Below are 22763 nucleotides of genomic sequence, written 5' to 3'. Positions count from 1 at the left end.
TCAAGAAACCACTTTCTTTGCTCATCCATGAGAAGCAACTCCTCATCCCTGAGGAGTTTAATCACGAGATCACAGCCATTCAGTTCCATCTTCAGGCTCCACTTCTAATCCTAGTTCTCTTGCTGTTTTCACATCTGCAGTTACTTCCTCCAGTGAAGTCTTGAACCCCCTCAAAGTCACCCATGAGGGTTGGAATCAGCTTCTTCCAAACTCCTGCTAATATTGATATTTTGACCTCCTCCCATGAATCATGAGTGTTCTTAGTGGCATCTATAATGGTAAATTCTTTCCAGGAGGTTTTCAATTTACTTTGCCCAAATCCACCAGTGGAATTACTTCCTAAATAAGACTTGAAAGTCAAAATTCTTGATCCATGGGTTGCAGAATGAATGTCTTCTTAACGGATATGAAAACAACATTAATCTCCTTTATACTTGGTCTTGGGTGGCCAGGAGCATTATAAATCAGCAGTAATACTTTGAAAGGAATCTTTTTTTCTGAGCAGTAGGTCTCAACAGTGGGCTTAAAAAAAAACAGTAAACCTTGATGTAAACCAATGTGCCGTCATCCAGGCTCTGTCATCGCATGTATAGAGCACAGACAGAGTAGATTTTACGTAATTCATAAGGTTCCTAGGATGTTTGGAATGGTAAATTGAGCATTGGCTTCAAATTAAAGTCATCAGCTGCATTAGTGCCTACTAAGAGTCAGCCTGCCCTTGGAAGCTTTGAAACCAGTCATTGACTTCCCCTCTCTAGCTATGAAAGTCCTAGATGACATCTTTTTCCAATAAAAGGCTGTTTTGTCAACACTGAAAATCTGTTGTTTAGTGTAGCCACTTTCATCAATGATCTTAGCTAGATCTTCTGGAGAACTTGCTGCAGCTTCTTCATCAGCAGTTGCTGCTTCACCTTTCACTTTTATCTTCTGGAGATGGCTTCTTTCCTTAAACCTCATGAACCAACCTCTGCTAGTTTCCAGCTTTTCTTCTGCGGCTTCCTCACCTCTCTCTTAGCCTTCATAGAACTGAAGGGAGTTAGGGCCTTGCTCTAGATTAGACTTTGGCTTAAGAGAATGTCGTGGCTTGTCTTCTTTCCAGACCACTCAAACTTTCTCCATATCAACAATAATGCTCTTTTACTTCCTTGTCACTCACTCCAGTGCTCACTGGAGTAGCATTTTTAATTTTCTCCAATAACTCTTCCTTTGCATGCACAACTTGGCTATTTGGTACAAGAGACCAGCCTGTCTGAGCTTCCGACATGTCTTCCTCACTAAGCTTGGTCATTTCTAGCTTTTGATTGAAAGTGAGAGACATGCGACTCTTCCTTTCATTTGAACACTTCTAGGCCATTGTAGACCATTGTCGAGTTGCTAATTGCCCTAATTTCAATATTGCTATGTCTCAGGGAGTAGGGAGGCCTGAAGAGAAGGAGAGAGACAGGGAATGGCTGGTCAGTAGAACTGTCAGAACACAACAACAAGTATTGATTAAGTTTACCATCTTATATGGGCACAGTTCATGGTGACCCAAAACAATTACAGTAGTAACATCAAAGATCAATGACCACAGATCACCATTAACAGACACAATAATAAAGAAGATGGACACCCATAGACTTGCTTATGCAGAGTTGCCACAAACCTTCAATTCCTAAAGAAACACATTACCTGTGAAGTGCAATAAGCAGATGCCATAAAACAAGGTGTGTGTGTGTGTGTCTGTCTGTCTGTCTGTAGATGGGAGGGTGTTTATATATGTATATAATTACTCAAGCTTCCTCAGCCACCTTTTAGGGCTCAGTTTGGTGGGGAAGCTAATTCCCTTTATTATGCATGTATTCTTACTAGATTGACTCTCTATGGATGACATTTTTATCAAGTTTCTGGAGTGGGGTGATCTCCTGTATTTCCGCCTTTCAGAGCCTCAACAGGTTAAAAAACAAATAAGACATGGAGACAGTGGAAGCCACTGTGCACTCCTGCTACGGAAAGACGGCTGTGCCTTGTTGAAGATGATACTATATGATTCGTTACCAGAGTGGGGCCATCCCTGCTTCAGGCTGTTCCTAGATGTTTAAAAGAACATTCCAAATGACGTTAAGAAACTTTGTGCTGCCATTCCTGTATTCCTTTCCAAATCTTTCTAAAATGTTAGAATTCAGACCACAGTTCCCGAGCTTTGGATGCAAACTCCTTGGCCCTGAATCCCTGGATGCCCTCCCCTGTGGATGGTATCAGGCATCACAGCAGGATGTGCTTTAAGAATCCAAATGAATTCAGTTATACCACGTGGCGGGGCTTAAACTTGAGCTGAGCTTACACATTTCTGGCCGGCTATTAATCCTATAGCTAAATCATATACGTAAAGGAAGGGGAAAAAAATCCAACCTGGGTAACCACACAACAAACACCAAATAAAACCAAGGTAATGTATGGGGCATCTCTGTGCTGCTTAGTAAAATTTGAAGTTTCTTAATGTCGCAAAGTAACAGAAATTACTTGGGGGAATTTCAGGTGTTTTTGGTAAACTCTTTGGGGAAGTAAACCGTCAGTGAACTTTCGGAATGCTGGGACTTTTGCCTGCAGCACAACAAAGCTAAGACAAGTGGATTCCTTAAAAAAGACCACTGGCAGCAGAGGAGAAGCAGAGCTGGGAAGAGACAGGCTGGGGAGCTCGGGGGACAAATCCTACCCCTCTGCCCAGCAGGGCTGGCCTTAAGCAAAACTGAGCCAAGAGGGACCCCCGTGAGTGTCCCCGATCGATCGCGCTGTCCCAGCTGGGCTGACCTTGTATTCACCTCCTGCTCTTGTGTGTCTGTACCTCTTGGTGGAGGCATTTTGGAAGTGCACACACCTTGTCCACTACCTCAAACTGTGTCCTGATGTTTTTAAATTATGGCACTCGTAGCCATAAAAAATAAATGTACAGAAGAGTATATAATTACATGGAGAGATGCTTGCCATAGCCTTAGTTCAGAAGGCAGGTTACAAAACAGTATAACTATTTTTGTAAGAAAAAAGTTAACAAGAAGACAAGCACGTTCATCTGTCCATAGAAGGAAAGCCTGGGAGGATAGCCCCATGTTAACAGCGCGTGTTTCCATGTGGTAGACCTGCTGGCGATTTGAGCCTGTTTGGGCTTGTCTGTTTTTTCACACTGAGCTGTATTGCTTTGGTACTGCATCCATTCCCTCAATACTCCACAGTTTGGGTGAGCTCAGTGTGAGTTAACATGTCAAGAGGTGACAAGTTTCCCGAGGACCTTGTATTTGTAATGCTCAGGGATTGATGGGGACGGGAGGTTTGTGTTGGCTCTGGAATCTCCCCTGTGAGGACGCTGGAAGGGGAAGCCCAGGGTTGAGAAGGCAGTGAGAAAGTCTCCAAGTCCACACCATGTAAAGCTACTTCTCCCCTGCTTTAGGAAAGTGCCTGTTTCACGATCTCATGAAATCAAAATAATTGGGCTTGCCCATAGTTAAAATGTGTTGATTTAACCAAAAAACAAAAATAGGCTGGGCACAGTAGCTCATCCCTGTAGTCCCAGCACTTTGGGAGGCCAAGGTGGAAGGATGGCTTGAGGCCAGGCGTTTGAGACTAGCCTGGGCAACATAGCAAGACCTTGTCTCTACAAAAATTTTAAAAAAAAGCCAGGTATGATGATGCACACCTGTTGTCCCAGCTACTCGGGAGACTGAAGCAGGATCACTTGAGTCTAGGAGGTGGAGGCTGCTGTGAGCTATGATCGTGCCTCTGCATTCCAGCCTCGGTGACAGAGACCCTGTCTCTAAAAAAAACACAAGTAGAAAGTGCTTGAAGGCAATTCACTTGCAGCTGGCTGCAGTCTCTTTCTCTCTCGTACTTGGGGCTGAACTAGCCTCAGGAGAAGGAGGCTCCCGAGCCCCATAGTGTGATCATTACAACAAATAACGCAGAGGAGAGGTTTGCTCCCCATTCCACCTCCACACCCTCCAGCCTGGCTCATCCACATACACATTGTCTGCCACCGTGTCCCCTGTTGTGGACTGTTTTGTTAAATCTGCCTTTTCCCTTTTTTTTTCCAGTCCACCTAAACCCACTGTGTTCATCTCTGGGGTCATCGCCCGGGTAAGTCTGGGAGCGTCTGCGGTGGGTTTGAGGCTTTTGCATGGCAGCATGGAGTCTCCTGGTTCCTTCTGGTTTTGTTAAACTCTACCTGGAATAACCCAGCACCACTGCTCATCTCATCTGTGGCCATGGCTGTCTTCGTTGCCACATTTCCCCAGAGGGCGCTTCTGCAGACCGCAGGCCAGACTCACAGTTTGGGTCACATCCTTTACCTTTCCAGAGCCGCCGTCTGGTGAGCCCAACATTGTGACTTAAGCGCAGACCTCCCACCAGTAAACTCCCATCAGCAAACCCCTGCCAGCGAACCCCCGCCAGCGAACCCCCACCAGCGAACCCCACAGTATTGCCATCCACAGGGCTGCTGTTCTCAGAACGTTCACTTTCTTATCAGAGGATGCCTGAAGAAAGTGCCAGTGTTGGGGACAGCCCACTGTTGGTGGAGCTGTGACCACAGCCAGCCAACCTGCCAGCCAGAGAAGTGTGGCTCCAGCCTGCCCATGTGGACCCCACCCTGGCCACACCCACAGTTGCCACAGAAGCCCATTGATCCCTCTGGAAAATAGCGAGTCCCTCTTGAGACTGGGCAGGCCGAACCTGGCTCTGTCTCGTAGGCGCCCTGTGCATTTCCTTCCCGGCCAGCATCCCAGGCCTGGCTCACAGCTGTGGTGGCACATCTGAACTTAAGATCCTAGATTTGGTTCTGTCCTGCCCCCAATTTAAATAGTCACAAATACAGATGTAGCAGAAGAAAGCCCCCAGCATCCAAGTCAGTTCTGTGGGAGTCACATGTTCCTGTGTCTCACGGCATGAGGCAGAGCCAGTGAGCATTCTTGCTGTCCTGCCAGTGTGTGGGCCTCAGTGCCACCTGCCATTCCCTGGTTTTGATGGCCCAGGCCCCCCACCACCCACAGGGGACAGGCTTCCACCTTCCTTTACCCATTCACAGTCCATGCCTGCCCTGCAGGGACGCTGGTGGGCGCTGGCCTGGGGCTTCCTCACATACAAACCCCATGCTTCCTGAAGGGACGCTGGTGGGCACCAGCCTGGCGCTTCCTCACATACAAACACCATGCTTCCTGAAGGGACGCTGGTGGGCGCCAGCCTGGCGCTTCCTCACATACAAACGCCATGCTTCCTGAAGGGACGCTGGTAGGCGCTGGCCTGGAGCTTCCTCACATAAAAACCCCATGCTTCCTGCAGGGACGCTGGTGGGCGCTGGCCTGGAGCTTCCTCACATACAAACGCCATGCTTCCTGCAGGGACGCTGGTGGGTGCTGGTCTGGGGCTTCCTCACATACAAACCCACTGCTTCCTGCAGAGATGCTGTTGGGTGCTGGCCTGGGGCTTCCTCACACACAAACCCACTGCTTCCTGCAGAGATGCTGTTGGGTGCTGGCCTGGGGACTTCCTCACCCATGAACCCCATGCTTCCTGTTGATCAACTTGAGCTTTCCATGTATCCTGACAGGGTGACAAAGATTTCCCCCCGGCGGCCGCGCAGGTGGCTCACCAGAAGCCGCATGCCTCCATGGACAAGCATACTTCCCCAAGAACCCAGCACATCCAGCAGCCACGCAAGTGAGCCTGGAGCCCACCAGCCTCCCCCGCGGCCCCGGCTCTGCTGCACTTGGTATTTCCCCGACAGAGAGAACCAGCACTTTCTCCCAAATCCTACTCTGCTGGGAAATCTAAGGCAAAACCAAGTGCTCTGTCCTTTGCCTTACATTTCCGTATTTAAAACTAGAAACAGCTCCAGCCCAAACCTTGTTCATGGGGAGTCCGGTCGGATGTCATTTGAGGATCATTGTGCCCCTAGAGGTGCCATTAGCAGAATTTGCCAAGATCCGAGAAAAACTTTAGCTTTAGTTCTATTTCAGCAGTCACCTGATGTCCTTGTCTGTGGTCTTAAAAAACAAAAAGGCACACATTTGAGAGGATGAGATTAAGGTTAGGAGAAAAGCTCAGTCATTGCATGCTTTTTAGTATGGGACAATAAAATCTTAACACCTGTGGGAGAGTAAGAAATAAGAGAATGAGTTTGGGCGGCCACTCAGAAAGGCCCTTAGAGGCAGGGAACAGCAATGCCGAATTTCCCTCTCTTGTGAGATGGGGGATCCTGTGCAGGCTGATGAGGCACCCATGAGAAAAGCCAAAAAAGCATGCATCTTAGAAATAGCCCCTCAATTCCAGGAGTCAACATGCCAAAGAATGAGGCTGGAGGCAGGTAGCTCCGAGGGAGGACTTCTGGCATGAGATCTCGGCGCGGCAAGCCCAGCATCGCCTCAGCCCAGACAGGCTCCACCAGGAGATCAAGCAAGGGCTGCCTTTCAGGAATCACCTCCTGAGCCACTTCGGAGTCCTGGAAATGACCACGGACCAGGGTGGAGGAATAGACTTCTAGTTCATTCTGGGACACTTGAGCCAGAGAGTTGAAAGCTTGGAAAGACCAGATAAGAAACCTGCCCTTTGTCTCCCTAGGGACATGAGACACCACATTCCATTTGTGCTAGAAAAACCTATCCACTGATGAGTCTAACTGTTCCAAACGCCTCCTACCCCGTGTGCACAGCTGCCTGGGTCCATCGTCACTTGGGTGCATCAGGTTGTCCTCCGATTTTTAGATGAATTTCCTGTCTAGAGATGTCCTAGTCTGCTCACTGGCTGGTGGCAGTAGGGTACCCTGCATCTTCGAAAAGCCAGAGGGTTCACCTAGTCAGACGAAACTCCAGAACAGTGCTTGTGGAGGGCCTGACTGTCCTGCCCACCCACAGCCGATCTGCTGCAGGTCAGCAACTGTGCCTTGAGCAGCTGCCAACCACCAGCCTTTCTGGTGCTGTTCTCCAGTTCACATCTGCCAGCTGGTGAGGGCAGAGGCAGACCTGGTCAGACCCGGCGCCCCTTCTCCCTGAGGGAGCACGGCACAGCCTCACACTTGAAAGACAGTGTTTGGTTTCCCATCTAATCAACTTAAGGGAAGCCAGCACGTACCCTTCAAGGCCCTGTCACCACCTATTTCCTGATCAGTTGGTATAAACTGAGGGTGGCTTTTAGAGACCCAGACTTGGTCAGCAGCGCTGCCATGGAACACCCCAGCAAGCACCTCCCAGCCTGCCTTTCAGAGCAGCACCCAGGAGGGGATGCCGCGCTCCAGCAACACCAGGTCAGGCCTGTGCAGACCCCTGCCCTGCCGCTGCAGAAATCCAGAAGCATCCTTCGTGCTTCTCAGTCTTCAGCCGGAGGGAGGGCTGTTATTTCCAGAGGTGCGCTTTTTATGTACTTTTAGCTAGATGTGGCATGCATCTGTGGGCTTTAGATCATTAAATCCAAAATGTTTGCCTAAATGAGTTTATCAGTTGTTAACTTCAAAAATATTAATGATTTATAATAAAGCTCCTGCATTTCTCTCCGGCTTTGTTTTTTCTTATAGATCAGAGATTCCCTTTTACATTTTACCAGGGTTGCCAGATGGTTACAGTAGAAATACAAACGTGTACATGATAGGTATTTTCAAAACTTATTTTCCAGATAGAAAAGCAGAACTCTTGGACACCTGGTGACTCGAGTCTAATTATCTACTTAAAATGTCAGAACATGGAAAAGCTTAATACCATTGATTAAAACATATTACTTGGGCCCAGCAGCTGGCCTGTGCCAGGTAGGCCCTTTGGGAACAGACTTAAGAGAGAATGATTAATAGTAAGCCCAGGGGTGACAGTGAGCAGCTTTTGATGTACAAGACGTTTGCCTTAATCAGAAGGTCTCCTATAACCCTTGTGAGAAAATAATCACAACTATTACACTGGCGATCCAGAATCAAATCGGAATTTGAGTGGGAGGGGCCTGAGGTTTTCTCACCCAGGGCCATATTTGTCAGGGAGCATCAGAGAGAGCACCAGGGGCCACATTCAGAGCCCCGGCTTGGGAGTGGCTGGAGCCCACACCTCCAACAACCCTGGTCTTGCCTGGTGTTGCCTCTGAAGCTGCTGCTTGTATTCCTGCCTCCTGTCTCCCATGCTAAGCTGAGGACAGGAACCAGGGCCATACTCATTTTCTGCCACTGGGCAGAGAGGTCATTCTCAGTAAATACATTGTGGTGGCCAGAAATGCCAAGCATCCAACAAGCATGGAACAGAACCACCCCCCAGGGCTCTCCACATCATTCCCGAACATCATTATCCTGTGTCAGTCTTCTATTGCTGCCTTAACAAAGTCACAAATTAAGCCACAAACTGGGTGGCTTAAAACAACTGGCGTGTATTCTCTCACAGTTCTGGAGAGGTTTGAAATCAGTGTGTTGGCCAGGCCACACTCCCTCCGCAGGCTCAGTGGGAGTTCCTGGCCTCACCCAGCTCCTGGCGGCTGTGGCCATCCTTGGCGTTCCTTGGCTTGTGGGCAGCATCACTCCGGTCTCTGACTCTGCTGTCATATGGCCATCCCCTGTCTGTGTGTCTGTCTCCAACTCTCCCTTGTTTTCTGAGGATACCCGTCATTAGATGAATGCCCACCCTATTCCAGTATGACCTCACCTTCACTAATTACACCTGCAGAGACTCTGTTTCCAATTAAGGTCACATTCAGAGGCACTGAGATTTAGGACTTCAACATATCTTTTGGGGAAACATCGTTCACCCAAGAACATCACCCATGTGCTGAAAAGCCAGAAACCTGACTCCCAGCTCACACCATTTGAAGAACAGTTCACTTAGTGCATCGCTTTTCTGCAAAAACTTTGCTGGGAGAACCTTCACCTGCTGCAGGTTTCATGATAGAGCATCTCTAGCCGTGCAGCAGCCCAAGCCTGGCTGCAGGACATACAGAGAAAAGACTGGAAGCGGAGACATGAAGGGACAGGACCCTTGGCTGCAGAGGCTGCCTGTCCCTGGGTCCAGTGGCTGTGGGATTACTTGCTGTAGCATGTGTCCTCAGCCCAGAGAGTCGCGGTGTTGCCACTGTGCTCCATGGATGGTGGTTGTACCATTTTACAGGAGGAAAGACTGAAGTTCAGTGTCCAGTGTCAAAGCCACTGTTAGCAGATGGCCAATAAGCACATCAAAAGATGCTCAACATCTTTAGTCACCAGGGAGATGCAGATCAAAGCCACAATGAAATACCACTTCAGCAAGATGGCTAGAACCAAAAAGTCAATGGCACAAGGGTACTGACAGGAATGCAGAAAAATTGGAACTCATACAATGCTGTTGGGAGTGCAAAATGGTGCAGCCACTTGGGAAAACAGTCCCAAGTGAAAAAACACTGAGAAAAACAGTTCCTCAAGTGAGAAAACAGTTCCTCAAACAATTAAACATAGAGTTATATGACCCAGCAATCCACTCCTAGGTATATACACCCAAGAAAAATGAAACGACATGTCCATGCAAAAACTTGTAAAGAAATGATTATAGTAGCATTATTCATAATAGCCAAAAGGAAGAAACAACACAAATGTCCATCCACTGAAGAATGAATGAACAAAATGTATAGCCACATAGTAGAGTACTACTCAGCCATGAAAAGGAATGAAGGACTGATACACACTACAACATGGATGAACTTTGAAAACATCATGCTAAAAGAAGCCAGTCACCAAAGATCACGTGTGATGCCATTCATATGAAATGTCCACAACAGAGAAATCTGTAGAGACAGTGCTTGCTTAGGGCTGGTGGGGGGCAGGGGGAGTAGGAAAGTGATGGCCAAAGGGTACAGAGTCTCTTCTTGAGGTGATGAAAATATTCTAAAATCAACCATGTTAATACTTGCACATAACCATTAATATGCTTTTTAAAAGCCTTGAATTATACACTTTAGGCGAATTGTGTGGTATGGGAAATACATGTCAATAAAGATGTTTCTTTTAAAAGTCACTGTTAGCAAATGGCAGAGCTGAGGCTTGAATCCAGATTATTGTGATCCCACAACACATCACACCTCACCCTGCCATGGTCTTGGGACTAAATAACAGAAAACACAGAATGTGGTTTGATGTGAAGGGCAAGGGGGTCAGGAGCATGCTGCAGTTTCAAGGCTGGATGGCCAGGATGTTGGCGAAGGTGTTAAGAAAAGCCAACGTGAATGGAGGAGGAATTAATGTGGGAAGCAAGAGACCATTCCGGGCAGAGTCCAGTGTGCCCACGTGGCCTCCAAGCAGAGCTACTGTGCAGGGCTTTGACAAGGTGAGACCAGTGCTTGGAGGGATGCCAGGGCTGGAGAGCCATCTGGGATCCATCTGCTTGGAGATGCTGATAAAGGCGGGGACTCAGTGATGGAGAGACCATGGAGACACACTGAAGGCGTGAGTGCAGAGGTGCCAGGTGAGGGAAGGTTGGAGAGGCACACCAGCACACACGAGGTCATGAGTGCCAGAGGCTCTGGCAGATGGGACACAGGGAGCTGCAGACAGGTGACTGCATTCCATCACCCTGTGGCTCTAGAGCAGGGGCTTCTGGTAAGTGGAGAGATGGAAGCCAGATTTCGCAAAATGAGGAATGGAAAAGTTTGCCTATAATGGGAAGCTATAGGTAAGACTTTCACTGGAGGGGAGGGGAGGTTTGAAGAAGAAAAGTTGTTTTTAGCCTGAACTACAGGGAGACTTGAACATGCTTGTGGAGAAAGGCCCCAGAGTGATTTCAGGCATAAGAAAGAGAACAACTGCATGATGTTCATTGACAGCAGAGGTCCTGGGGCCTCACAGAGGGTGAGCTCATGAGCCAGAGCAGGAAAGTCACCCTTGAGGGGAGGTGAGAGGGACAGAAGTCAATGTGGATACAGGAAAGTCACATGAGGTTGGGAAGAGGACAGCAGAGAGCACCCACCGCAGATGTACAGCCAGCCTTCTCAACAAACCTATGCGAAAGCTTCTGCAGAGTGGAGCGCTGAGAAGATCGGGGTGTTTGAGATGCAAGGCCACTAACAGATGATTCGAAAGATTACTGAGCCTGGAAAGACTGAGCTGAGACAGAGGAGAGTGGATCTGTAGTGGAAGTGATGCATCCAATCTTAGGACTTTCTCTAGCCATGACTGGGGGAGCTTGGAAGAGGTAGAGGCTGCCTGCAGTGAAGTGTGGGGATTAACATGGGGCCAGAGCATGGCCATGGGCCGAAGGATCGAGAGTGCTTCCCGCAGTGCCCAGAATCACCAAGCCTGGGGCCCAGCCCAGGGGACAGGGATGGCTGACTCACACCAGGTGCTCCTTCTGTGCTGGCGTGCGTTACTGTGCTGAGCCATAGACGTGGACCATCTGCTCCAGGAGATGGATCCCCATATCATCATACCCATTTACAAGATGAGGAAACTGAGGCTTGGAGGACTTGGGACTTGCATACAGGCAGTGTCACCATAAAGGCTTATGTTCAATTATCAAACAAACCTTATCACCTGCTAGCCCAGAAGGGACAGATACCATGGAGAGGGCAGCTCGGAGGTATGAAGGAGGCAAGAGAGACTGGCAGTCAGAGAAACTCAGGGGAGCTAGTCAGCAGCATGGCAAGGAGCCATTTGAGGAAAGTCGAGGAAACGAGAAAACCTGGAAGGGCCAGTGTGGATGCTGAGACCCCAGAGACTATGAAACTGATACTGAAATCCTCAGGGAAACAGCACATCCCAGGGGTGATTAGATGATAGCAGTAAGGACTGGGAAAGCCTGAGCTTCAACAGAAGGCATAAAACACGGAGAAAGGAGACCTGTAAGGAGGACAAATGCCGACCTAAAAACCCCCACAGGGAGCAAGAAGCTCTGCTTAGCTGCTGCCCCTGGATTAGGGACACGGTGTGGGGGACAAGCTGTCCTCTGCTGTGCAGAGCCGGGGAAGACAGGGTCGTGAGCACCTACGTGTGGTAATGGCCAGGTGGTGAATGGCAGGCTTGAGGAAGGGTGAGGGGGGATGGCACTGCACCGGGGCAAGCACAGGCTCTAGAGTCACCCCTGCGCAGGATCAAACCTCAGCCCTGCTGGAACGAGAGATTCCTCCATCAGCGTCTCTGGACCCCAGTCTCCACCTACCCAATTGCACCTCTGCACTCTGTTTTGTGAGCATGAAAAGAAGTCATACACACTAACCTCTTGGTTAATACAGATGCTCAGTAAATGAGAGGCGTGACTGGGATCACGAGGACAGGGGTCCTAGTATGGACAAAGGGTGCCAGAGGGGTACAGAGATTTGCAGTTGGCAAGAAGATTCCAGAAAGGGATGGTTGGATCAATGCCAATCAAGATCGTGTTCAGGAACAATGAGGAGATGGAGAGGAGGCCAGGGGCCCAGGTGAGTGTTGGCGGAGCAGGGATGGGCAGGAGGGTGCTGGGCCCTAAGGACCCTCCAGGGGCCACCTGTCACCCAGAGGTCAGCGGCGCGTGCGTGCCTCTGGTTCCCACATGCCATCCACCGCAGTCTCTGGGCTAAGGTGGCCCCAGCACAAAGCACAGTGCCTTGAATGTTTTCACTGAGAAATTTCTTCATAACGTTTACAAGTTACTGGAATGATCCAAGACTGGAGGGGTTACCAAGAGGAGCACATCGTTTTCCAGTGCCCCTGACTCATTCATATGCTGCCCCATGGACCACAAGCCCTGAGCTCTCCCCTGCGACCACCCGAGAAGCAAGCAGCCACTCCTCACGCCTGCAGTGTGCCCCTGGGACATCCCTGCTGCCCCGCCCTGACCCAGAGGCCAGGTCCCTGGGGCCACCCCCTCTCTCCACAGACCCTTCCTGGAGGGAGAGAATCCCTGGGACATTTCCTTTCTGGGTCCAGGGAGGAAGGAGAACAGGGACCCTATTCAAATGTGTCCTGGAGTTCTGCCACCTCGACACCATTTCAAAGAACCTCCTTAGCTCCAGTTCTTCAAACTAGAGCCGGCCCCTGATGGAGCCAGTGCCTGGACCGCAGAACCCGGAAGCTCAGGCAGGGCTCAGGTTCAGGTGCCTCCTGCCACTTACTAGGTTTGGGCACCAGGTGAACCCCCGTGTGTGTATCAGGAAGTGAAGCTACAGGGTGTGATGTGCCCATGGCTTGGACAGGAACCTGGCCAAGGAGACCGTGGAATGACCAACAGCCAAGCGGAGGGCGCACCCAGGCCTGGATGAGCGCCACGCAGGCAGCCTGAGAAAGGGCAGGGACTGGGGGCGAGAGAGCAGAGCCATGGGGAGATATGGCCAGACCCAGTGGGTTTGTCATTCATTGGTTATTGTTAAAGCATCTGCATCTGCCTCTGCCTCGGCAGCCTGTGCTATTCTGCTGTTCTGCAGCTTTTCTTGTCTTCACAGCTGCTGTGCTGGTTAAATGCTTCTTTTTACAAGTTCGAAAGTAAACTTCTTTTTCCCTAAGACTTGGCATCCTGCTGGCCTCTGCAGTATAAAAACAAAAACAAAACAAAACAAAACAAAAACAGGCATTTTGTAACCCTCCCAGGAGGCGCCTGCAGCCATATGCGCCTGAAGAACGGGGAGGGAGGGAGGGAGTGGCTGGTGGTGGCGAACCATGAGGCTTTGCGAACTTGAGACATCCTCATCACAGTTGTATTCGCCAGGTCCTCCAGAGAAATAGAACCAGTAGGGGGTGTGTTTGTGTGCACGTGTTTATCCATGCGAACACACACATGCACACATATAGGAAGAGACTTATTTTAAGGAATTGGCTCATGAGATTATGGAGCCTAGCAAATCCCATATCTGCAGGGATGGCAGGAAGCTGGAGGCCCAGGAAGAGCTGGTGCTGCTATTCAAGTCCGAAAGCTGTCTGCTGGCAGAACTCCCTCTTGCTCAGGGAAGGTCGGTCTTCTGTTCTATTCAAGCCTTCAACTGATTGGATGCGGCCCACCCACATAATGGAGGACAGTCCACTTGACTCAGAAAGTCTACTGATTTAAATGTTAATCTCCTCCCAAAACACCCTTACAGAAACATCTAGGATAATGTTTCATGACATATCTGGGTGTCATGACCCAGCCGAGTTGACACATAAAATTAGCTAATGTAAGTGTTCATTGCAGCTGATTTTTCTCTGGGTCCTTAAAGCATCTCGGATGTGTTTTTACTTCGACCTATCTGCACATCTTTACTAGCTTCTGTCTAGCATTCGCCTTGCTCTTCCAAACAGAGTTTCTAAAATTCAATTAAGGGCATTCATGACAAGAGAAAATTAGTTTCCCTCATCCTCCCCTTTAATCCTAAATATTTTCATAAATCCAACTGCCATGCTTTCAAAAAAATCTAATTTGTCAACTGGAAAAGCCCCAGCATGGTCTGCTATAATGAACTAATATAATCTGGAGGATTTGGAACTCTACCCAGAAGCTCGGAATGAGCTTTTGATTACATTTCGACATCAGCATTCTGCACTGCCAAGGGTCACTTAAAAGAAAGACTCCAACATTTTGTAGCATAAGGACTCAGTTTCCTGTGCAAGTCACCAGAAACCCACTTGTGTTAAAATAGGGATGTACTGAGAACATGGAATGTGCTTAGAGGACTAATAATGATCTTCATTATTTCTAGGGCAATGACTTTCACGTGGGGGTGATGTTGCCCTCCAGGGAATATTTGACACTGTCTGGAGGTTTCTAGTGGATGGAGGCCAGAGATGCCACTAAAAATCTAATAATGCAATTAAACAATTAAAAGCAAATTTCCCTCAACCTGGAATCCTTAAAAAAAAAAAAAATACATGTGTTTCAGTGATGACAACACGTTTCGTGGAAGCAGCTAACGTAGCTCAAGCTTGTTTGTGTTTTCCAGTTCCTGGAGCAGAAAATAGTAAATTGCTATGATGCAGATTTGCTCCTGGACGCAATGGAAAATTTTAGATAAAGCAAATCTTTGCCTTCAGGGAGAGCGTTCAGTGGCTCTCCAGCATAATGGTTGTTTTCTCAATCACTGATACAAAGAAGAGCCAAGATCAATGTCCTTGGTGGCTTCCCAGCACACTCACCTAGGGCAGGAAGGACAGTCACACTGGCTTTTGGCTCAGCTATTTAAGTATTCTCAAAAACAGGTCTAGAAACCTCTTTGCAAACAATTGCAGCTGCTTTCCAGAATGAACCATGTGTCCCTCAAGCTGATTAACCTCCCAGTTATGAGTGTGCATGGCAAAGGGATAAATAGCTGAGAGGAAAATGTGTGTGTCTGCAGAACAGCAGCATGAAAAGAAACTCATGTAGGTAACGATCTCCTTCAGGGCAGGGACTTTGCCCTTGTCCTGTGTCCCTGTCTGCTAGCAGAATTCCTACCTATCGCAGCCCCTCAACAAATCCCTGTTTCTATCACTCAACAAATCCCTGTTTCTATCACAGGAGTGAAAGCTAGATGTGAGTTCTGGGGGAAAGTGGTCATTTCTCACCGTACCTGGCACTTACCCAAGCCTCCAAACTAACTGGACGATAGACTAGGAATGCTGGCACCCACCATTTCCGTCAGACTCTGAAAATGTTCAATTAGTTGGTTCCGCTTTTAGCTGCAACATGTGCAACTAGATTGCGTCACGCATATATAAAAGACAAATTTCAGAGCACTGTACAAAACAAAACTTTTCAAAAGATGCAAGTTTCATCACAAATTCCCTACCTTCTATAGCAATGACACCTCCATCCTCACCCAGTGGGACCAGTGGCCAATGCAAGAAACCCACATCCTGAGACTTGCCCCATCACAGGCAAGGCTGTGCCTAAGAAGACAGACTGGAGTACAAAGCATCTCTAAACAAAAACCACCACAGCCATAATTAATACATGCATAAAAACAATACCTAAGAAATGGTGTTTGGGGTAATTATGAATCATTTCCATCATGCATACTAAGGAAATCATCTCAAATTACTTTGTAATGTCACATCACATATATTTAACAGCCCTAACATGATGCTAAGGACTTCATATATGTATTGTTTAGTTTCACAGCTAAAGTATTTTTCCTGCCTTAATACTATTTTTTTTCAGCCTAATAGTTATTCAGCTATCCTCACAGATGCTCTTAGTATATCAAAAGGATCCCAAAGAAAGTTATCCTAGGAAACAATAACAAAACCAAAAGATTATTACTTTTCAGGGGCAACACTATTGCAGTGTCTAAGAAAGAGCATTAGATCACTAAACCAGCATTTTCTTCAAGGACAATTAACCAACCTGAACATAATAAGACAATGACAAATGGGCATTTATTAATTAATGCTTTGTTTAACCCATATAAATTTAGCCAGAGTTATACTGTTTCTTTCATTAATCACAAAAGTGTTGAAGTAGACAAATTTCCCACTGAAGGAGATTCTGGTCCTAAATCACCATCATCATGATCCCCATCACCATCATCACCAGCACCATCATCACCATCATTGCCATCATTGTCATTACCATTACCATAATTACCATCATCATCACCCTCAGCATCATCACCATCATCACCACCATCATCACCATCACCATTACCATAACTACCATCACCATCATCACCCTCATCATCATCATTGCCATCATCGCCATCATCATTACCATCATCACCATCGCCGTAATTACCACCACCATCATCATTACCATTATCATCATCACTGTCATCACCATCACCACCTTCATCATATCACCATCATTACCATCATTGCTGTTTTCACCATCATTACCACCACCATCATTTGTCATCACTATCACCACCACCACCATCACTATCACCACCATCATGATCATCATTATCATCCTCCTCCTCACATTTATTGGACACTTACTATGTGCTAGATGCTCACATATCCTACTGGTAGACATTTTCATCATTGCTGTTTTACAGATAAGGAAACTGAGGCTTAGTGTGGTAAAATAACATACTTAAATCATATAGCTAGTAGGTGGCAAAGCTAAGATCAATATGACAGCTATGATTTCTACCACCAACTTTTAAAGAACAGGAAGCTCCACTGTCATTTTCACACATTTGATTGATGGAACCAATCAATCCATCATTCAGGTGAAAGTAGGACCCCAAGAGTTAGAGGACAGCTAGGTCCTCCAATTGTCCACCGTTTAGGTCAATAATTGGAACCTCACAGGTGTCTAGGTCCTGTTCCCAGGATGGTAACACTATAAGTCTGAAACCTATTAATCTTGAAGAGATGTCATCATTGTGAATGATGACAATGACAATGACAGTGGGCCATATCAGGAAAAGGAGGAAATCTTTAAAGACCAGACTTCAGTCCTGCTTTCACTGTGCAGAAATCCAACTCTATGCTCTAGACCCTGTCTCTCTCAGCACCAAATAGGACCCCCTATGCACACATTGCAGGGCTGGTCTTCAGGAGCCCTGGAACAGGGAACTGTAAGAGAAAGTCCTATGGGGCAAGCAGATCTAGAATGATGAAGAGCTCCAAAAATCAGACAGAGAAAAGAATGGGGCCTCTTCCCTATTGCCCCCCAGGAGACGTTTCAGGAAAGAAAACACAATTAAGAAACTGATTTTCATGGCTTTGCTGCCAAGTTGCTTCCCAATGTCCATTCTCCCCTGTCTTTGGATTGGAGCCGCGTTATATCCATGCCAGCAACTGGCCCAGTTCTACTGCTCCATTTTCCAACCTAGCAGGTAAGTGTGACTCATGACTGAGTTCTGGTTAATAGGCTATATAAAAGGATGGTATCTTAAAGGGAGCTGACTCATCCAGATGATTTGCCTGTTTTTCCCCCTCACTTCTTCCTCCTGCCTGGAAAACAGGTGTGATGGCTTGTCCTCCAGCAGCTACTTCAGATCATGAGGCAATGAGGGAATGCCAGCCCCTTGCAAGGATGACTGAACAGAAGGAGCCTGGGTCCCTGGTGACAGTGGCCCCACCATGATCGCCCCAGCCTGCCTCTCTGGACTTTGCTTATGGAGACACAAACCCTTAAGTATTTAAGCCACTATTTTCTTGGTTGTAACAGAAAAGTTTGGAGTACAGATTTTGAGGCTGAACACCCTGGATTATATCTCAGCACCTTCACTCACTAGCATCAAGTCCTTGGATAGGTTACTTGACCTCTCTGTATCTGTTTCCCCATCTGTAAAACGAGCATGAAATGGTCTCTATGTTATGGCGTTTTTACGTGACTTGCAATTAGAGGACCTAACTGTTCCTCTAACTCTTGGTGTCCTACTATGGTAGGCACTTTTATAAGTATAGGCCATGATCATGATCATGATGACAATGACAGAGACAATGATGGTTACTGGGTTTTCTGTTATGTGCAGGTAAACCTAACCTGGTACATATGCTCACAATAGCCAAGCCAGAATGGGTTTTCCAGAACCTTGAACAAAGGAAGAGACATTACCCTTCAATACCTTTCAGTAGCTCCCCTGTGAAACCATGAGCTCAGAAGAGCAGAGGCCGACCAGACGTGTGGCTCACACCTGTAATCCTAGCACTTTGGGAGGCCAAGGTGGGAGGATCAGCTGAGCCCAGACATTCAAGAGCAGCCTGGGAAACATGACGAAACCCCATCTCCACAAAAAATGCAAAAAGTAACCAGGCATGGTAGCACACACCTGTAGTCCCAGCTACTTGGGTGGCTGAGATGGGAGGATCGCTTGAGCCTGGGAGGTTGAGGCTGCAGTGAGCCAAGATCCCCACCACTGCACTCCAGCCTGAGCAACAGAGCCAGACTCTGTCTCCAAAAAAATAGAGCAGAACCCACTTTCAAGACAGAGCACACTGGGGCAACAGAAAATAACCCACCTAGCCAATTACTGGTTCAATTGTGCTAAGTCAGCATTCAAGTTGTGGACAATAGAAAGGATCTCCAAGGATGTGTGGGGCAAAGGAGGGAAGAAAACATACAGAGACTAAAAGTCAAGGCTGAGGCCCCATAAGGAGCATGGGTGCCCAGCAGGGGGGTTGGTGGAGTTGTCTCCTTGGGTGGGGCCTGTTGTAACTGACTCATCCTTCACCTCCTCTTTAACCTTCATTTGGTAAGCTCTGCATCACTGGCTGTGGAAGCTGGGTTCTGCCATTTTCTCTGTGTCTGTTCTCATGGCATGACCCTGGGATACAATCAGACCCAGTATCAAGTATGTCTGCATGGATGTCAGTGGGCCTCATGGGATTTGTTACCAGTGCAGCCTGGAGCCAGGTACATAGGAAAAAATGTGGCCTTGCCCACAGAGGGGTTCTGGCCATTTCCCTCCGCTCTAGGAGGTGACTGATGGCATACCTGATAGGAGTGTCTTTGTTGGTGGCAAAGGCTGGCCACATGGAACCTTAGCATAGAGCCAGCCACATCTGACAGTCTCGGGATAAGAGCTGGCCATGCAGGAAAGACCAACCATGGTGGCTTTGAGTTACACAATATCAGTGGCCTTGGTGCCTGATTTCAGTTATGCATGTGATCAATCAATCAATCATTCTTTCATGCTTATGTAGTGAGGCCCCAATAAAAATCCTGCACACTGAAGCTCTGGCAGGCTTCCTTGGTTGACAATTCTCCATGCATTTGTCACACGTCAATGGCAGGAGGTTGACACATCTTTAGGACAGTGGGAGGTTCACATTTCAGACGCTCCCTGACGCCCCATGCTTCTCTGCCTTTGGCTCATTTCTGTCAGTGCCCTTGCCCTGTATTCAACGAGTATAATAGCTTTCACTGAGTTATGTGAATCCTGTTAGCAAACTCTTAATGTGGGAGGTAGCTTGGGGAACCCTCCAAGCTTGCAGCTGCTGTCAGAAGTGAGGGCAGACTTGGAAACTATTTCCTGAAACTTCACAGTCTGGGTGCCTGGTGCACCCATAACCTTTTTGGGAAACAGATGCAGACACAGGCATCAAATGGCTCCGTAGCCACCTCAGCCCTATTTCTTTATGCAGCTGCCTCTGGCCAAGGCCCTTCTCTTGGGGGAGCAGTTGCTGCCCGAGGGTCAGGAGCACGCCACTCTCGATGCTCGGTCTGGGCATGGAGTCTCAAATAAGACCCCCTTGCGTACTGTTTCATTGGCTAGAAATACAGGGGCAGTGGGCTGTGTCTGAGCAGGTTGTCACATGCCTTTTTCAGCCCTGATTTTCTGAAGCTTCCCATGTGTCCATAATTTCTTTACAAAAGCGGCATGATTTTTCCTCGCTTGGAAATGAGAAAAGAAGCTGGACATAATGAAATCATCTATTGGCTGTGTTCTGCAGTCTCTAGAGGCAGCAGCAGGCCATGCTTGCTGGAGCTCTAGCCCTGAGGATGCCAGCACGGACTGCAGTTGGGTGCCACCTGCAGGGTGAAGGGGCCGAGAGGAGAGGCTCCATTGTTTCACACAAGACCCATGTTTCCTGTCACCCTAGCTTTTCTCCTAGTTCCAAGTGGCTGGATGGTGGGAGAGCAGATTTGGGACACCATCCACCCCGGAGGGGTCCCCTCCTCTCAGAAGGCCCCAGGCCAGGCCTCTTCACCACGCCTCACTCTAGGCTCTGAGAGAAGCGGGGGGCTTCTCCTGGGGGTTCCCGACTATTCTTACCAGGATTGGAAAGATTTGGGCCCAGATGGTCTGGGACGCTGTTGCTGGTACTGAGGACACCACGGGGTCTTCCAGACCATGACGACAGCATGGCCCTACGGGCAAGGAGCCAAAGCATCTCTTCACCTGCTGGAAGGCCACACACCAGAGCCGGGGCTCACCCAGGGCCTGGGGCAAAGAGCTGTGGTCTGATTCTCCTGGAGGAAGACCTATAATGGAAGGTGTGAGAATTCAGAAGGATTTTAAACAGCAGTCCCCAACCTTTTTAGCACCAGGAACTGGTTTCATGAAAGACAATTTTTCCTATGACTGGGGGTGGATGGGTGGCCGGAGAGGGGCAGCAGATGGTTTCAGAATGAAACTGTTCCCCCTCAGATCATCAGGCAGGTGCTAGATTCTCATGAGGAGTGCGAGACCCAGATCCCTGGCATGCACAGTTCACAATAGGGTTCAAGCTGCCATGAGAATCTAATGCCACCGCTGATCTGACAGGAGGCAGAGCCCAGGCGGTAACGCTCGCCCACCCACCACTCACCTCCTGCTGTGTGGCCTTGGCCAGCACCAGGCCTTAGCCCGGGGGTTGGGGCCCCTGCTTTAAAACACACCCCACTGCAGGCTGTATTATGCTGATCTACCTTCCATCAAGAATTGCTGGGGGGTGGGGGAGGTTGGGGAACTGTTCCTGATCACTGGGAGGGTGTGGAAGCAGAGAACAGATGGAGAACCCCTGAGGACTGTCAGTCAAGGTGATGGGCACAGAGTCTGTGCTGAGTGGCCCCCAGCATCGTTCTGTCCAGGACTGGCCCAGGCAGGGTGTGCAGCAAATTCAGAAGTTTGCTCTTCTCTAGGACGTAACAAACACTGTCAGAGTCACACAGAGAGTATGCATCCAAGGCTGGAGAAACTGTGTAGCCAGGGCTGGAACCCCGTCTCTGCCCCTGAAGCCCCCTTCTCACACAGCCTAGAATACGTGGACTGCTAAGCCGGTCATTTCGGGAGAAGAATTTATTGCCATGTACACTTACGAGAGTTCTGAGCAAGAGATTTAACCTTTCAGCAAGGGGATGTGATTTTGGTTACCAAGAAAGATAGTGACTGGTAGACAGGAACAGTGAGCGACAAGACCAGAGTCTTACCTTCTAACTATGTGAGGCTTAAAGATTCAGAGGGCTCTGGAACTGCTGGGAAAACAGGGAGTTTAGGAAAGAAACCTGAAATTGCCCAGGTTATTTCCTCACACACCGCCACCGGCCCCGAGCAGCTCACTCTCACCCCTAGTCAGCTGATTTTGATCCGAAAAAAGAACCCAGGTGGATGGTGGGAAGGAGAGCTGCAAGCACGTGGGAAAAAGCGCCAGATAGGCTAGTTCCCAGCTAATTATATAAAGCTTCTAAGCCCTGGGACGAGCAAAATTACTCCAACAGAGCCACCTAAGTCAACAGCATTAGCGGCAGTGTGCCAGGTGATTGGGATGTACGACTACACCACGCAGAATGATGATGAGCTGGCCTTCAACAAGGGCCAGATCATCAACGTCCTCAACAAGGAGGACACTGACTGGTGGAAAGGAGAAGTCAATGGACAAGTGGGGCTCTTCCCATCCAATTATGTGAAGCTGACCAGACATGGACCCAAGCCAGCAATGAATCATGTTGTCCATCCCCCCCTTCAGGCTTGAAAGTCCTCAAAGAGACCCACTATCCCATATCACTGCCCAGAGGGATGATGGGAGATGCAGTCTTGATCATGCGACTTCCAGCATGATCACCTACTGCCTTCTGAGTAGAACTCACTGCAGAGCAGTTTACCTCATTTTACCTTAGTTGCATGTGATCGCAATGTTTGAGTTATTACTTGCAGAGATAGGAGCAAAAATTACAAAAACACAGGGTAGTGGGTCCTTTTGTGGCTTTCCTAGTTACTCAAATTGACTTTCCCCCACCTTTGCACAGGTGCTTTCAATAGTTTTAAAGTTATTTTTAAATATATATTTTAGCTTTTTAATTAACAAAATAAATAAATGAAAAAAAAAAGAATACGTGGACTGCTGCTGGGTTTCATTAAGCTGGCCCAGTGCCTTCATCCAGTCTGCTTTTCTGGGAGGAGAGCCAGGCTGAGCCTAATGGAGCAGGTACTTTCCGCATTGCTGTCTCCTGGAGGGCTGATTTCACTGGTTCCCATTGCCATTTAATATGCCCCTTAGTCAAACAACGCCCACATCG

General features: G+C 48.3%; 1 protein-coding gene and 1 pseudogene across 1 annotated transcript in view; both read left to right on the top strand.

Moving 5' to 3' along the window:
• DAP (death associated protein) overlaps positions 1-7513 on the top strand; it is an 80757-nt gene extending 73244 nt beyond the window's left edge. The window contains exons 3-4 of the mRNA XM_024246881.3: positions 4065-4107; positions 5576-7513. Coding sequence (XP_024102649.1) covers positions 4065-4107; positions 5576-5689 — 157 coding nt within the window. The 3' untranslated portion in view covers positions 5690-7513. The remainder of the gene's footprint in view (positions 1-4064; positions 4108-5575) is intronic.
• Positions 7514-10079: 2566 nt separating this feature from the next.
• LOC100454527 (intersectin-1-like) lies at positions 10080-22187 on the top strand (annotated as a pseudogene).
• The last annotated feature ends 576 nt before the right edge of the window (positions 22188-22763 follow it).

The sequence above is a fragment of the Pongo abelii genome, chromosome 4 (genome assembly GCF_028885655.2).
Source record: "Pongo abelii isolate AG06213 chromosome 4, NHGRI_mPonAbe1-v2.0_pri, whole genome shotgun sequence".
Classification (NCBI taxonomy): domain Eukaryota; kingdom Metazoa; phylum Chordata; class Mammalia; order Primates; family Hominidae; genus Pongo; species Pongo abelii.
This window is presented reverse-complemented; position numbering and strand designations above follow the sequence as displayed.